This window comes from Camelus ferus, chromosome 8 (genome assembly GCF_009834535.1).
Source record: "Camelus ferus isolate YT-003-E chromosome 8, BCGSAC_Cfer_1.0, whole genome shotgun sequence".
Taxonomy (NCBI): Eukaryota; Metazoa; Chordata; class Mammalia; order Artiodactyla; family Camelidae; genus Camelus; species Camelus ferus.
The window spans coordinates 58,044,536-58,060,770 of record NC_045703.1 but is presented as its reverse complement, the minus strand read 5'-3'; the positions used below and the strand labels follow the sequence as shown (position 1 = coordinate 58,060,770).

Here is a 16,235-nt window from a genome sequence, read left to right as displayed (position 1 = left end):
TTTACACTAAAGTATCGTTGATTTACAATGCTGTGCTAGTTTCTGGTGTACGGCAGACACAGAAAACAATTTATGGTTATCAAAGGGGAAGGAGGGAGGAGAGAAATTAAATTAGAAGTTTCAGATTAGCAGATACAAGCTACTATAAACAAAATAAACAACAAGTTCCTACTGTATAGCACAGGGAACTATATTCAATAGTTTGTAGTAATATTGCTTTCTTTTTATGTTATAAAAGAACTATCCTTTCAATAACGTTCTCAGTTCTAAGAAATTTATTAATTGAAGTCTTTCAAATATTCAGGCTCAGATATTCCATGTTACATATTCAATTCATAACACAGAAAAAAAACGGAAAGTGAGTCAATACATTTAACAAAGCAAACATAACCCCAGGATAAAAAATCAAACAGATAAATTATTCCAAAAAAAGTATGCACAAAGTACCTTTCATGCAAGGTAAAATTCCTACGTAATTAAATTCTTTAAGTTCTTTGGTAAATTATATGGAGAAAAGTCCCTTCTAACTTTTTACATTATATGACAGTAAAAGAACTTCTACAGTACTATTATGATAGAATATACTAAAAAGGAAATGGGTTGAAAAAATTATTCTGTAGTACAAGTACATAATTAAAGTGACTTAACTATTACCAAATGATTCACTAAAAAATCCACAAGTACCAGAGGTAAATAATTGATTCTCCACAAATGAAGAGCCCTTTGCCCAAGAATAAACCACCTTATTTAAAAAAATGAGCAGAGGTGCTAAAAGTCAGCCAATGTTAACATGACTAAACAGGGTTCAATTTACAACATGCAGACAACATGGATGCTATTTCTAAGAATTTTTGAAATTCAAATTTATTACATATTAAAATATATCAGTTGAAAAAAAGTAAATCTATTTCAGCTGCCTAGAAATTCATCTAATTTAATATAATTCAAGGAATATATGCTGAGAGTTTGGGGGTAAATAAGTTATGTAATAACAGTATAATAAAAATTTTGTATTTCAATCAGAGATTAAATGTATTCTCTTAGCAAAATGGTGTTCCTCAAGCTTTTAAAAATCTTCACACAATACTCAAATTTTTATGAAACTAAAATACCCTAGTTTGATTTACCCCTGAAGTTTAATTATATATTTTGTCCCCCAGTTTTAAACTTTGAAAATCTTGGACTGAGTAATTTACTTCAAAATATAAAACAATCAAAAGGATTAATATAAAATACTGTCTATCAGTCATTTTTATTTAGGGGGAAGAAGTCCTAGAAAATTCTTATTTAGCTTAGGGGTAGTACAGATTACAGACTAAGTCAATCTTTTAAAGAATCATTTCCTTGAAATTTTGGGTCTTGATAATGTGAAGAGGACAGAATAAAGGTATGAAAAAATACAAATAAATCTATAAAGAAAACAATTTCAAAACTTGGGAATATAAAGTTGTACTATTTATGGCATAAATTGAACCCTGCTTTATTTTAAAATAAAGCAAAAATAAAAATTAATAGAACAATTCACATTGTTAAGTCAGAGGAAGAACTGCAATCCCAATTTAACTGATTTTTAATAATTATTGCCCCAATGAGTACAGAAGAAACACAGCCCAAGAGATTGTTTAGCATAGGAATAACAAATTAATATATACAAAATGCAATGCATTAGATAATTTTCCAGAGTTGAGTTAGCATTGCATACAGCAAGGATTAGAAACAAAATAGAAATATCTATTTCCTACCTATATCACTGGCTACCATCTTGGAAAACTTTCTGCTTTTGATCTTCACTGAAAATAATATTTTGATATAAAATGTCAAAATCTATGTAAAGTAAACTAAATGAATTAAACATAATTAAAAGAAAATACTTTAAAATAAAGATACTATACCCTTTTCTATAAAATTATTCATTTTTTGTTCATCATCTGAATTGTGTGGTGATGAAGAACCTACACAAATGAAGACAATGGAAGGAACAGGCACAAAGTCAGTCACAACACTGAGCTGTCAGGGTCAAGTACAAACAAAGTAATCTGGTAACCCCTAAAACAAGTTCCCATACTATTGGCCTCAAGAAAATGTCATGTATATGGTTAATAGTAATTCTTACAATATGATACTAAGTATAGCAATCAATAGTGCATTTATCTTTCATGGTAGACCAATCTCTAGAATATATAAATATTAACTTTGTAATAGTTTTGCCATAAATTATTACCACTTGGTGAAATCTTGGTATATATTATGAGTTAAGAGAACAGATAAAGAAAAATATAAGGAATTAATGGTTTCTGAAAGAAAATATAAAAATTCTTGATATTAGTTAACTGAATAAGGTTTATCTAGTAACACTGAGAAGTCTGTACAAGCACTATCCTGGTAAAGTGTATTTTAGAGTTAGCTTCCTAGATACAAACTTTAAAATCATATAAATTCTACTGTTATCATAGAGGTCTTTAAAATACTGAGGATAATACTTATAATTTTAGATATGTTCAAATATTAGTTAAATTTCATGAGGTAATAAGTACTTAATTTTATTTCAGCTGACTTTAAGTTAATCTAATATTTTTATAATTAAGATTTTGTCCCTTTTACTTAAGAAGGTGTTTCTAATTTTTCAAAGTATTTCTTTAATTTCTAACATAAATCTATTACAAATGGAATTCTAAGTAGTATTCTAGTTGACTTTTTAGAGTCAAACGATTTATTTTTTATAGCACACATTTCAAAAGACAACTTATTCATTAAAATTTTCACAATCATTCCAGCTATTAATCACTTCCCCTCTTTTGAATTCCCGTAAGTTTATTTGTTACTTCTCTTATGATGTTAATCACTTAAACCTTATATTTTAAGTTTACACACCCCTGACCTTTCCCACTGGGCTGAACTGAGAAGCTGGGAATCCCACCTGATTGATCTTTGCATCCCTTTTGCACTCAAGTGGAGTCCTTTGCACTTGGAATCTCTAAATAAACATTTGCTGAGTGAGTAAAACTTTTCTGCTATAAGTGAATACCTAGAACATAACTGGAAGTAAATAAAAAGGTTTTTGTGTGCTGATTTCTTTTTTATCCCAGTGAAAATACTCAGCCTTAATAAATAAGGTCAAAATTTGACTTCCCTTTTCCCCCACAAAAATCATACTTTCTTTCTTTGGCCAGCTGGAAGATATCCTTGAAGTCTCTTCTCAGCCCAAGTAAAACCTGTCAACACTGGTAGGATCCAATTACTTTTAAAACAGTCTTATAAAAGATTACTCTTTTGAAACGATGTTATTTTTGCTAAATAGCATATATAGACCTTCATAAATACTATATTGAAAAAAAATCACATAAGTGACAATGAGCTCTGTTACATTTTCAGGAATAGAAATAGGTATACTTGTTTCTTATATAAATATAATTCAGATTTAAAAGATAATGGTTATGATGTTATATGTACTTTAAAATATTATTCACCTCTGATACTACATAGCCACATGAATGAACAAAAATATACTAATACTTGTTTTATTTGATATAGTTCATATCAGAGTAAGAATATCTAAACATGAATATAAAATTATGAACATGTTTAGTACTTTCAACAGAAAAATAGGCAACATAAGCCATAAATATAAATAAAAGCTGATTTATTTTTCTCCTAACCAAAAATGCCTACTACTGGTTCTCAAAACTTCTGTGATAGCTCATGAAGAAGTTCTAAAAACGTTTTTAGCATTTCCTACTCGAATATATTTTACAAATTACTATGGTTAAAGAAGGATAGAAAATACACACGGCTTTTGCTTTTTCCAGGTTACATGGCAAATCCTATGTAGCCCTCGGTTTTCTTCAATTTGAAATGTATATATACACATATTCATACATTCACTCACACACACATACACACAAAATTTCTGGATGCACTACTAAAAAAAAATTCCTATATTACTAAAGTGCTCAGTGAAGCAATCTGAGCTCTTTGAAATAAAGATCAAATGGAGATGGTAGAAATAATTTTTTATGTGAATTCAGGATGTTAGAATTAATTTCCTATTTCAGAGAGGCTGTTGGTTTATTTAAAAATAAATGGAAAGGGGAAAACTATATTCATTACTTGGATTTCTTCAGATGATTTTTGAATAGAGCTTTGATATTAATTAGCTAAACTGTTGAGATCACAAATCTTGATTATAGTACTTAAAAGCTTTTCAAAAATATTTCTCTTCACTTATATGTATTATTTCAAATAAATACTCTGGTTTTGGTAAAGGTATATGGCTACTTTTGATTTCTGTAATAGTGGTCCTCCTCAATATTTATGATGGAAAATTGAGTTGAATTTTCAACCCACTTTTATACATTTCTTTTTCTCTCATAAACACAAACATTGTTTTCTATTAACTCTATTGGTTTTAATAATCTACACTGTTCATTTAACTATTTAATTATCTAGCTATCCACCTACCTACCTACTTACCTATCTCCCACTATACTGAATAAAGTATTTGAGGCTAGTAATTTAAACTCACCCCGAACTCACCCCATTCATTTTTCTTTTTTGACCATCCTAAATTACTAGAATTTGCATGTGTTGGTGAGAGGAATAACAGTGAATTATTCCTTTATTTCCTAATTAGAATGCCAACAGGAATGAAGGGAAAGTTATAAATGTGCAAAGAGTAAGAAAACTGGCCCATGATAGGTAGCAGAAATATTAACTATTTTAAAGAGGACAAGTAGTGAAAGACATCAGCTTTCAGAATGTAGGGCAGCTTTCCAGAGCTGTATTCTAGTTTCTATAGTACTTCTTGGTACTGATGCATGACTGACAGCTGTCTCCTGCTACATGAAACATGTTTTAGGTACAACTTTTGTCTACTAAACTTTGATTTGTTTTTTGTAAAAGCAGTCTTTCCTGATATGCATGAATGAATATAACTCTTCAGATAATTCTTCTATCTTGCAGAGCATAATCAAAGACTAAACTAAATAAACTAAGAGTCTATATTTAAAGATAAGAACTTGCAATTTATCAATGATTTTTGAGGTCACAATTTTTAGTTTGCATTTCAGACTCACCTAATAAAATACATAGTGTTATATAAATTTCTGCATGTTTAAACTATACTGTCTTTTCACAAGCCAAAGAGCATGGTATATTTGAAAATGCTGAATGATGCTTGAGTTCCTCTGGTATAAAGAGAGAATTTGGAGGCTTTTTACCTCTATGTACTTTTTATATTTATCTACTTATATTTAAATACACTTATATACTTATCTATAATTACCTCTTGGTGGGTTACTCCAAATTGCTAGATTTTAGCTTAGGATAAAAAGGAGTATTAATTTATTTGGGCTGAATCTTGTTAAACACATTTGATGGTCATTTAATATATTAAAAGATAATACATTACATGTCCAAATTATCCGATACAACCTTAACATATTGACAACTGCATTTATATGGCCTTTAGGGAAGGTAAGAAAATCAGAACAGTACTGTATGTAGCTAGAGGAAGAACAGCAATAATTAAGAGATATTGTAACTCTAAATTATACTCAGAAATAACTCTAGTCCTGTGAGATGGGAAGTACATATTACTCTGTATTATTTGTTCAGTGTTATTCTACCAATGTTCAGCCTTAATATTAGGTGTTAATGATGTGAATGATTCCTATGGTTTTGTATGTTTTATTAGTGTAATGAGTAAAGTTAAATATGAAAGTTAAATATTAAGAAGACCAGAAGGTGCATTTATTTTAAGAAAAGATTAACTTAAGCAAAATCAGGAAAATGTAATTTTAAGAAGAAAATATCACAGAAGATTTTATGGTCAGTGACCTAATGAAATGCTAAACGAAATATGAATAAAGTGAAATGTACTTCTCAATTTTTCCCATTCTTAAAATTATTTCTGATGTAGTAGAACTAGTTATGGAAGGATCAAATCTGCCTAAGAACAGCGTTACTTTATGCTAAAAATAATCTCTCCAGTAGAAAGCCGATGAAGATTCCCAGCCAGAATGATTTAATAAATATGGCAGTTAAAATTATGAAGTCAGCCTTATTAAATTGTAGCAAAGTTTCAACCTACTAAAAAAAATTATAAATTCAGGATCCTCTTAATCTTAAGAAGACTCAAAAGTAGTGTTCCTCTGAAGTATTAATATATACATAGGTTATATAAGACTTATGTATGGATAAGAAAGGACTAGTGCTTTAATAAAGCAATAAAATTATATCAGATATTACTTTAACCAAATATAAAAAGTAATATAACTAGCCCACAGTTATTCTGTCTACAGTCACTATTAGACAATAAACATTAAAAATCTTTTATAAAATCTAAATGGACATTATTCAAGGTAGAGCACTATCTACCAGATGATGCCAGGGATGCCGAGAGCAAAGGCTGTAGATAATGAAACCGTTTGATCCGATGGTAGGAAGTAAACTATATTTTCCTGAAAATAGTATAAATATTAGAAAGCTGGTTAAACAGTTATATGATTCTTAACTTTAGTTATTTGACTCAGGCTGTAGATTTTTACCTAGTATATTTCTTTTCACTTAATGAGAATGCAAAGAATGCAGTTGTAATTTTAAGAATAAACATGTGACACAAAAGTTCCTTGTAGGTGTGTTTTAAATGCTCATCTATAGAAACTGATATGCTATTTTTTGTAGAATAATAATTATTAATAAAATAAGAAACCAAATTACCGGAAGTTGGAGATTTGCAGCGATCTTCTGGGACTACAGTCCCTTCACTAATATCGCACAGACCTGCTAAAAAACAAAACCAAAACGAAATCACACAACAAATTTATATATCATGCAGTTTTATCTCCTGTTTATAGTATGCATTTATTATAGTATGACGGTCCATTTTTAAAAACCTGGCAAATTAACAGACTATGCTGGCATTGATACTAGCTCATTAGTTTTGAGATAAGAATATAAGAGCTTTTTGATATTAAAACACTTCAAACTAATACAGCAGTCATCAGTTACATAAATAACTAATAATTCCCAAAAGAGATAATTTGCTATTTTATAAGGACAATAGATATAACACAGAATTTTGTTTAAAGCCAGTAATTTGAGGGCCTATGATATACTTCTTACTGGATTTCTCTTGAGGGAGAATAAATACTTGGCAATAAATTCAGTGATTTTTACATCAAAGGGACTCTCAACTCAAAGCTCAAAGTGGTTTGCCCTAAGTAGGTGCTATGTCTCAAACACCTCCCTTAAATACTACTGAGTAATAATTATGAAAATATTTTGTACGTCCAAATTTACAGTATTTAAAATACAAGCATACCTCATTTAATTACACTTCACTGGTTTTTTTTTTAAACAAATTGAAGGTTTATGGCAACTCTGCATCGAGAAAGTATATTGACACTTCCAATAGCATTTGCTCACTTCGTGTCTCTGTGTCACATTTTGGTAATTATCATCATCATCATCATAAAATAATAAAAAGTTTGAAATATTACATTTGCTATGGTGATCTGCAATCAGTGATCTTTGATGTTACTATTGTAATTGTTTTGGGGCACCATGAACCACACCCACATAAAATAGCAAACTTAATTGATAAATGTGTGTGTTCTGACTGCTCCATTGACCTGCCCTTCCTCATCTCTCTCCTCAGGCCTCCTTATTCCCTGGGACACAGCAATATTGAAAATACATTAGTTAATGACTCTACAATGGCCTCTAAGTATTCAAGTGAAAGAGTTAGTAACTTGCCTTTTTCTTTAAATCCAAAACCAGAAATGATTAAGCTAGGTGACAAAGGCATGTCGAAAGCCCAGACAGGCTGAAAACTAGAACTTTAGAGCCAAACAGTTAGCCAAGTTGTGAATGCAAAGGAAAAGTTCTTGAGGGAAGATAAAAGGGTGACTCCAGTGAACATATGAATGATAAAAAAGTGAAACAGCCTTAATGTTGATATGGAGAAAGTTCAGTGGTTTGGATAGATCAAACCAGCCCCAACATTCCCTTAAACCAAAGCCTAATCTAAAGCAAGGCTCTAAGTCTCTTTAATTCTATGAAGGCTGAGAGAGGTGAGGAAGCTGCAGAAAACTCTGAAGCTAGCAGAGGTTGGTTCATGAGGTTTAAGGAAAGAAGCTGTCTCCATAACACAAAAGTCCAAGGTGAAGCAGCGAGTTCCTGATGTAGCAGCTGCAGCACGTTATCCAGAGGATCTAGTAAGAAAGATAATTAACGAAGGTGGCTATACCAGACAACAGGTTTTCAATGTCGACTCTTCTGCTGGAAGAAGAAGTCATCTAAGACTTTCAGAACTAGAGAGGAGAAGTCAATGCCTGGCTTCAAAGCTCCAAAGGACAGGCTTACTCTCTTGCCAGGGGCTAATGTAGCTGGTGACTTGAAGTTGAAGCCAATGCTCATTTACCATTTTGAAAATCCTAAGGCCCTTAAAGAATTATGCTAAATCTACTCTGCCTGTACTTTATAAATGGAACAAAAAAGTCTGGATGACAGCACATCTGTTTATAACATGGTTTATTGAATTGTTTAAGCCCACTTTGAGATCTACTGCTCAGAGAAAAAGATTCCTTTCAAAATATTACTGCTCATTGACAAAGTACCTCATTATCCAAAAGCTCTGATGGAGATGAAATATGAGATTAATGTTGTTTTCATGCCTGCTAACACAACATCCATTCTACAGCTCTTGGATCAAGGAGTAATCTCAACTTTCAAGTCTTCTTATGTAAGAAATACATTTTGCAAGGTGCTAGTAACTGCCATAGACAGTGATTCCTCTGATGGATCTGGGCAAAATCAATTGAAAGTCTTATGGAATGGATTCATCACTCTAGATGCCATTAAGAACATTCCTGATTCATGGGAAGAGGTCAAAATATCAACATTAACGGGAGCTTGGAAGAAGCTGATTCCAACCCTCATGGATGACTTTGAGGAGTTCAAGACTTCAGTGGAGGAAGTAACTGCAAATGTGGTGGAAACAGCAAGAGAATGAGAATTAGAACATGAATCTGAAGATGTGGCTGAACTGCTGCACTCTCACTAAAGAACCTTAACAGATAAAGAGTTGCTTCTTATGGACAAACAATGAAACTGGTTTCTTGAGACGAAATTGACTCCTGGTGAAGATTCTGAATGACAACAAAGGACTTAGAATATTACATTAACTTAGTTGATAAAGTAATGGTAGGGTTTGAGGGGGTTGACTCTAAGTGTGAAAGAAGTTTGATTGTGGGTAAAATGCTATCAAACAGTATTGCATGCTACAGAGAAACTGATCATAAAAGGAAGGTCAACTGATGCAGCAAATCTCACCTTTGTCTTATTTTAAGAAGCTGCCACAGCCGCCCTAAGCTTCGGCAACCACCACCCTGATTAGTCAGTAGCTTTCAACATTGAGGCAAGACCCTCTACCAGCAAAAAAATTATGACTTGCCGAAAGCTCAGATAATGGTTTGTTAGATTTTTTAGCAATAAATTATTTTTAAATTAAGGTCTGTACATTGTTTTTTTTTAGACATAAGCTACTGCACACTTAATAGAATACAGTGTAAACATAACTTTTATGTGCACTGGGAAACCAAAAAGTATGTGTGACTTGCTTTATTGCCATATCTGCTTTAATCTGGTGGCCTGGAACCAAACCTGCAGTATCGCCGAGGGATGCCTGTATTGCACAGCACTTATCTTGTAGGACTGTAATTCTTAAAAACCATGCTACCACATTTTTAAAAGAGCTCTAAAGAAATATTTTCTTGTCACAGATATGATATGAATTATATGAAAATAATCTATCTTATTGAATGGCCTAAATTCTTAGGAGAAGCCATTGCGAGGTATTTTATGCTATAGACACAAACTAAAAGACATGGCAAAATGCAAGGTAAACAGTATGGGAAATTAATTTGTTTGGGGATTGAAATGGAAAGAATTCCTGTAAATTATTTAAAAATTACAAACAAACACATGTCAAGGGTTTGGGATAGCTGGGGAACAGTAAGGGGCTGCAAGTCTAGGTCTCAGAAGTTGTTACGTATCATACTGACGTATGTGCATGTATGACCCGTATCTGCTTTTCCATTCCTTGGGTAAAAGACATGACGTCACACTCTCTACAGTCACCGAGACAGCTTTTATAGTAACATTTAGAGAACGCTGAGTACTGAATTGGGTTTATAAGGAGTGTGTTCCATATTGAACTATATATTATTTGTCTTCATTAGGTAGGAAGCTTTTGAATGACGACCAGTAGTTCTTTTTTTTCTTTTTAACTTCCATCAAACTAATGATTCTGAAGAAAAAATAAACTAGTTTTTACACTTCTAAGATGACAGATGTAATTACAGGTATGCATTTAATCTTTGGCAAATATTTGTGTATATAAATACATTTTTTTGACAGAACACAAAGATAACAGGTCTTTAGTAGTGATATATGGGAAATATTTAAGTATCCATTGGTGGATGCACAGACAGAAAAATGAATTACATACACACATACACACATATACAACAGAATAATATTTAGCCACAAAAATGAATGAAATTTTGCCATTTGTGACAATGTGGATGGACCTCAAGGGCATTATACCAAGTGAAGCAAGTCAAGCAGAGAAAGACAAATACCATACGATCTCACCTATATGTGGAACCTAAAAAGACTGACGGTTGCCAGGGGATGGGAGAAGAAATGGGTGAAGGGGGTTAAAAGGTATAAACTTCCAGTTATAAAATAAGTGGGTTATGCAGATGTAATGAATAACATGGTCACCACTGTTAATAATACTATGCTGCATATTTGAAAGTTGCTAAGACAGTAGATCTTAAAAGTTCTTATCACAAGAAAAAAAATTTTTGAACTATGTAAGGTGACGGATGTTAACTAGACTTACTGTGGCAATTATTTTGCATTGTATATAAATATCAAATCATTATGTTGTACATCTGAGACTAATATGTTATATGTCAATCATACCTCAACTAAGTAAATAAACAGTAGTGATTATATATTCCAGTATTACAATGAGCCTAGTACTGAATAAAAATAATCAATATTGAAATTTTAAGCCTTTGGTATTTTGTCAACTGCTACTAAACTCTATGAAAATGTACTATGATATATAATTCTCATTCTTAAAATAGCCTAGGAAAAAGCATTCAGGAAGCTAAATTAAAGAGTGTGAAGAGACATTTTAATTTAGATATTAAATTACTGAATGAGCTAAAAGCCCCTTCTATCTGACTGAGAGTAAAAGCCGAAGTCCAGCCCCACGTGACTGGTGTACGATCCTACGGGATATGATTGTATATAGTACAGGACTATGGCATATCCTATCGCCTGTCTGACTTTATTTCCTCTTCTCTTACCTACTTCCCCATCTCTCTCTCCCTCACTCTTTCTACTTCAGCCACACTTAGTCTTCGCTGTGGCTTGAACTCACCAGTGATACTGCTTCAGAGCCACTATACTTGCTTTTCTCTGCTTGAAATGCTCTTTCCACAGACATCCTTATGGACAACAGCTCTCTCCTTTAAATCTTACTCAAGAGACTCTGTTTGAAATGTAACACCCTTGTCCACTGATGTTTCAAATCCCTCTCATTTAATTATTTTTCTCCTTGGCATTATTATGCAACTTATTATATATTACTTACTTTAAAATTTCTGTTCTTTCCAGTATAATGTGAGTTCCACGAGGACAGAGATTTTTGTCTGTTTTATTACCCATAACAGTGCATAGCACATGGTAGGTGGTCAATAAATATTTGTTGAATAACTGAATGAATATATATGTGAATTTCATAGCATATAATCTAACCCATTTTCTTTGCTGCTGCCAGATTCCCTTCGAGAAATATTCTTAGCAATATAGTTATCTAGGCTTTGCCCAAATGTATCCCAACCTAATTAGCTAGCTGGTAATAACCAACATTTACTAAGTGCTTGACACATTTAACTCTCACTGCAGCCAGCGAGGTAGATAGTATTATCCTCATTTGACAGAAGAAGAAACTGAGGCACTGAGTGTTTCAGGTATCTTATTTAGTGACAAACACCTAATTACATCTAGAGACAGTCAATTTCGTTGTCATTGTAAGAGATATTTTACTGGTTAGAAGTTCTTGACTACATTTGGGTCAAAATTTATTTTCTCTATAACCTGCTTTAAAAACAGGAGGAAATACAACATAAATGGATAACTTAGAATCTTCTGTATTTCTCACATTATATTCAGCAGTTATGTCACACTATTGGCATATACTACATTGTGGTAATAGAACAACCACCTGGGTGCTGACAGTGTTCCAGTCACAAGATTTGGCACGCTGCCCTCTCACTTGATGATGACACTACCTTTATAACGGGGTAATCACTCCCATTTTGAGGACTCTCTCAGAGGAGCATCTTCTCTAATATACACACACAAAAAGAGGGCTGAGATTTAACACAGATCTGCTTAATTAACAGTAACACCTCCAAGTATGTTCATGTGAACTACTTGAGCCAGTATTCTGCTCTGCATGCATGTAATCATCTTTATAACCCAAACACAGGACTCAACATTAACTACTGATAAACTTCATTTTCTTGGTAAGTTTATGACATCTATCTACAGTTATCTTTGTGTGAGTCTTCACTCTGTCATCGAATGTATTAGTTACCCTTTAAATAAGAATAATAAGCACACTTTGTCTTTCAAATGTTTAAATACAAAGCTTACTTAACTATTTAAAATGTTCAACAAAACATAATCATCCATTATTCAGCAAAAAATATCCACTAACTGAGGCACACAACATCAAAGTTAATATCAGGCCACAACTTGACCTACTAATACCAACCAGGGGTTGGCAAACCTTTTCTGTGAAGGCCCAGGTTGATTCTGGGGGCCAATTTGTTGCAACTACTCAACTCTAACATTGAAGCACAAAAGCAGCCACAGACAACACATAAGCAAACAAGCATGGTGCTGTTCTAATAAAACTGCAGAAACAGGCAGTGGGCCAGATTTGGCCTGCAAACAGTAGTTTGCTAACTCCTGGTTTAATCTTGCAACTATTAAACTGAACGAGGTTTTTCAGTCACTTCCACCTGTCTGGTTCACAAAAGTATCATGGAATTCTTTATTAAATGTTCGATGAACTTCAGGAAATACAATGTCAACAAGCTGCCATGATCTTTCAATGTAGTTACCAGATTAAAAAAATAATGCTGATTTTGGAACAACTTACTTTTCGTGAATTCCTCCTGACTTCTTTTGATACCTCTATTTTCAACGTGCACATAAGGCATCAGCTACTCAGCAAATCATTCTAGAATTCTGACTGAATTTGTAAATCAAACGTACTGATTTGTAAAATATCTGACCTTCCTCCATTGTGGGTACCATTTACAAATTTTCTTCACAAATTCTCTTGATATCTTTTTATTATTGCTTGGTTTGCCTTATTTGCACAATGTGGCCTAGACTTTAATTACTCTGTATTATTTTCCATAATTTCCTGAGAGAAAAATCATTCTTTTTAATGGAGAGTTGAGAAAGAAAGTGATTTAGTTCTACATTCTGTTTTTCATCCATCATTACAAATCACCCCTAAAGTGGTGCCCTAATCCTTCCTTAACTGTATGTTTACTGTACAAACATTTTGCTGTATTTCCCATTTTTGGAAAATCAGCCTTAATTCAATACAATACTTATTGATCTACACAACATGTTTACCCATCCTTGACTGTATCCCTTATTTCTTACATAGTCTTACTTCTTATAAAAAGAAATTTCAACTAGTACTATTAGGCTCCATAGCTCTCTCTCTTTTTATCTTATTGAAAATATTGAACACTTGAAAGTAATTTCAGTTTTAGAGCCCCAAACTTCATTTTTAAGAGCCTCCTCTCCATAACTTTTGAAAACGTCTTTCTTAAAGTCTAGATGCAGCTTTGTGCCTCTCATTTCCTTCTTTATTAAAGCCTATATTTAATTATCTATTTCTAAGACTAAATGAGCACTTTTCCTCATGTGCATATTACTCTATCATTATTAGACATTGTTTGGGGTTTAGAATTATATTCAGAATAGAAATTTCCTTTTTGTGCCCTTCAGTGAGTGAAAAAGTGGCCAGCAAAACAAGACATATATTATCACATTTCACTTTTAATAGAATTAAGACTTTCATCAGATATCTGTAGGTAGTTGAAATCCTTCATCACTACCAGTCCCTGTGACAATTTCATAATTTTTATTATGAAAACATTGTAGATATTTTAGTCAATAGTTCAACTGTATTTTAATACAGCCATAAAACATTTAGAGTAATATTTTATCTTATGAAATAATTTCATGAGTGCCATCTTATTCCTTATGAAAATGTAATGACACTTATTAGCAGAAGAAAAAAATCTCCATTCAAACTGATCTATTAAAAAAACCGGAAGAACAATTTCATGAGCTAGGGCTATGCTTCATGAACATATTATAAAATGTACACTTTAGCAAAAATATCATTTTTTCTATCAATGCAATTAAGGAATTTTAGTACTATTATTCTACATTTGATTTTATTTGAAATACAAATAAATATATTTTAAAAGCAAGGCACAAATATTCCTAAAATGTTACAGCATATTTTAAAACAACTTTCTTTACATTTTTATTTAAAATATAAGCCAAAATATTGTTCAAGTGAGCATAATGACAGTAAGTAAATATCTTAAACCAATAAAAACTCAGCTAGTTCTCCTGTGCCTAAACATGTAACTCTTCAATATAAAATAAAGCAAATAATAACATGCATAAAATCATAAGGTTAACTACAGAATAAAGTAGGATGCAGTGGAATTTAAAGAAAAAAAATTTTAAATCACATGGTAAAATTAGTCTCTATCCTTGGATAAATTTAGGTATTTCATTTCTAGCAATTTTATGTAAACTATGATGAAGTACCAAAGAGAAAAGAAATTAATTTTAGGAGTAATAAATTAACTTAGGAGTAATAAGTTTTTTACCATTCTTTCTCTACCATGACAATGTTTTACTTTCTGACACTAAGTACTAGTTTCTTCGCTTTATAAAGAAACTGGACTGGGGCACAAATATTTCAATAGCTGTTTTTATATACAAATTATGAGATGAATTTAAGTAATAAGTATATTATTTTAGATATAGAATGCTTTAATAATAGGCTGTTTCAAAAATAAATGAGAATAATTTTATGGACAAAAATAATGTTATGACTTCAATGACATGGAATAAATAACTTACTTAAAAAAGAAGAACGAAGTTTTTTCACAGATTCAGAATATAAGCTAGAAAGGCCGCACATGCAAGAAGTCGCAATCAGCATACCTTAGTGAAGCAATGAAAAGCAGAAGAAAAAAAAGGAGACAAAGATACTAGAATGGTATGGTTGGGACAACAATTTCTGCTGAAGATAACACATGACAAAATGATCACACAAACAAAAACAGAAAACAAAAATTCAACCATCGTCAACATGACAGTAAGTTCTATATCCCATCACCTTTTTTTTTTTTCCCTCTACTAATGAATTGTGAGAAGTATCAGCTACTAATTTCCTGAAAGCAACTGAGAAGTGAATCTCAGAAAGAATTTCAATTCAGAGAGACTGAGTTAGGAAGTATAGGGCAGAGCTTCCCAGTGGCATTCTGCAGATGGGTTAGATTAAGTCTGCCCTTGACAGGGTTCCCTCAGTCCTTGGTCCAGCTGGTCCAGGTCCTGGAGAGCCTGGAGCCCACACGCCGGTTACCACTGGAGGTCTCATTAATACATTCGTATATGTCAGAGATCCAGTGACTATGTGCAATGAGGTTTGGGGAAAAAAAAAAAAGGTGAGGAGGAGTATGGCTATAAACAGCTAACTATACATGTGTTCCATGAGGTATTAGTGTTAAAACATTTAAAATAAGACTAATTGCCTAGCAAACACAAAAGAATGCTACAGAGAGAATTCTTAATGGATCTGGGTTTGCACTGACTCAAAGCTATCTGAGGACACTATATTTTGATAGAGTTCAAATTTACTTTTGCATCTATAGCTTTTTTCAAATGGGAAAGGAGTCCTTTGAATTAAATAGTCAAAACAATAAACTGTTGGTCTCAAAATACTAAACAATAAAATGGACAGAACTGTGAAATTAACTTTTGTTTGTAACGAGACAAATTTTCCTGTCATTATAATTTAGCTAAAGAAGTTTGAAACT

General features: G+C 32.3%; 1 protein-coding gene across 5 annotated transcripts in view; it reads right to left on the bottom strand.

Moving 5' to 3' along the window:
• STXBP5 (syntaxin binding protein 5) overlaps positions 1-16,235 on the bottom strand; it is a 156,903-nt gene that overhangs the window by 44,317 nt on the left and 96,351 nt on the right. Inside the window, exons 19-21 of one of the 5 annotated variants that reach the window (XM_014559948.2) lie at positions 6,718-6,780; positions 1,893-1,952; positions 1,743-1,790 (exon numbers count right to left, since the gene is read on the bottom strand). In XM_014559948.2, the coding sequence (XP_014415434.2) occupies positions 1,743-1,790; positions 1,893-1,952; positions 6,718-6,780 (171 nt within the window). Of the gene's footprint in view, positions 1-1,742; positions 1,791-1,892; positions 1,953-6,717; positions 6,784-16,235 lie in introns of all 5 variants that reach the window. The other 4 variants (XM_006185439.3, XM_032485110.1, XM_032485111.1 and 1 more) reach the window with 4 other exon arrangements.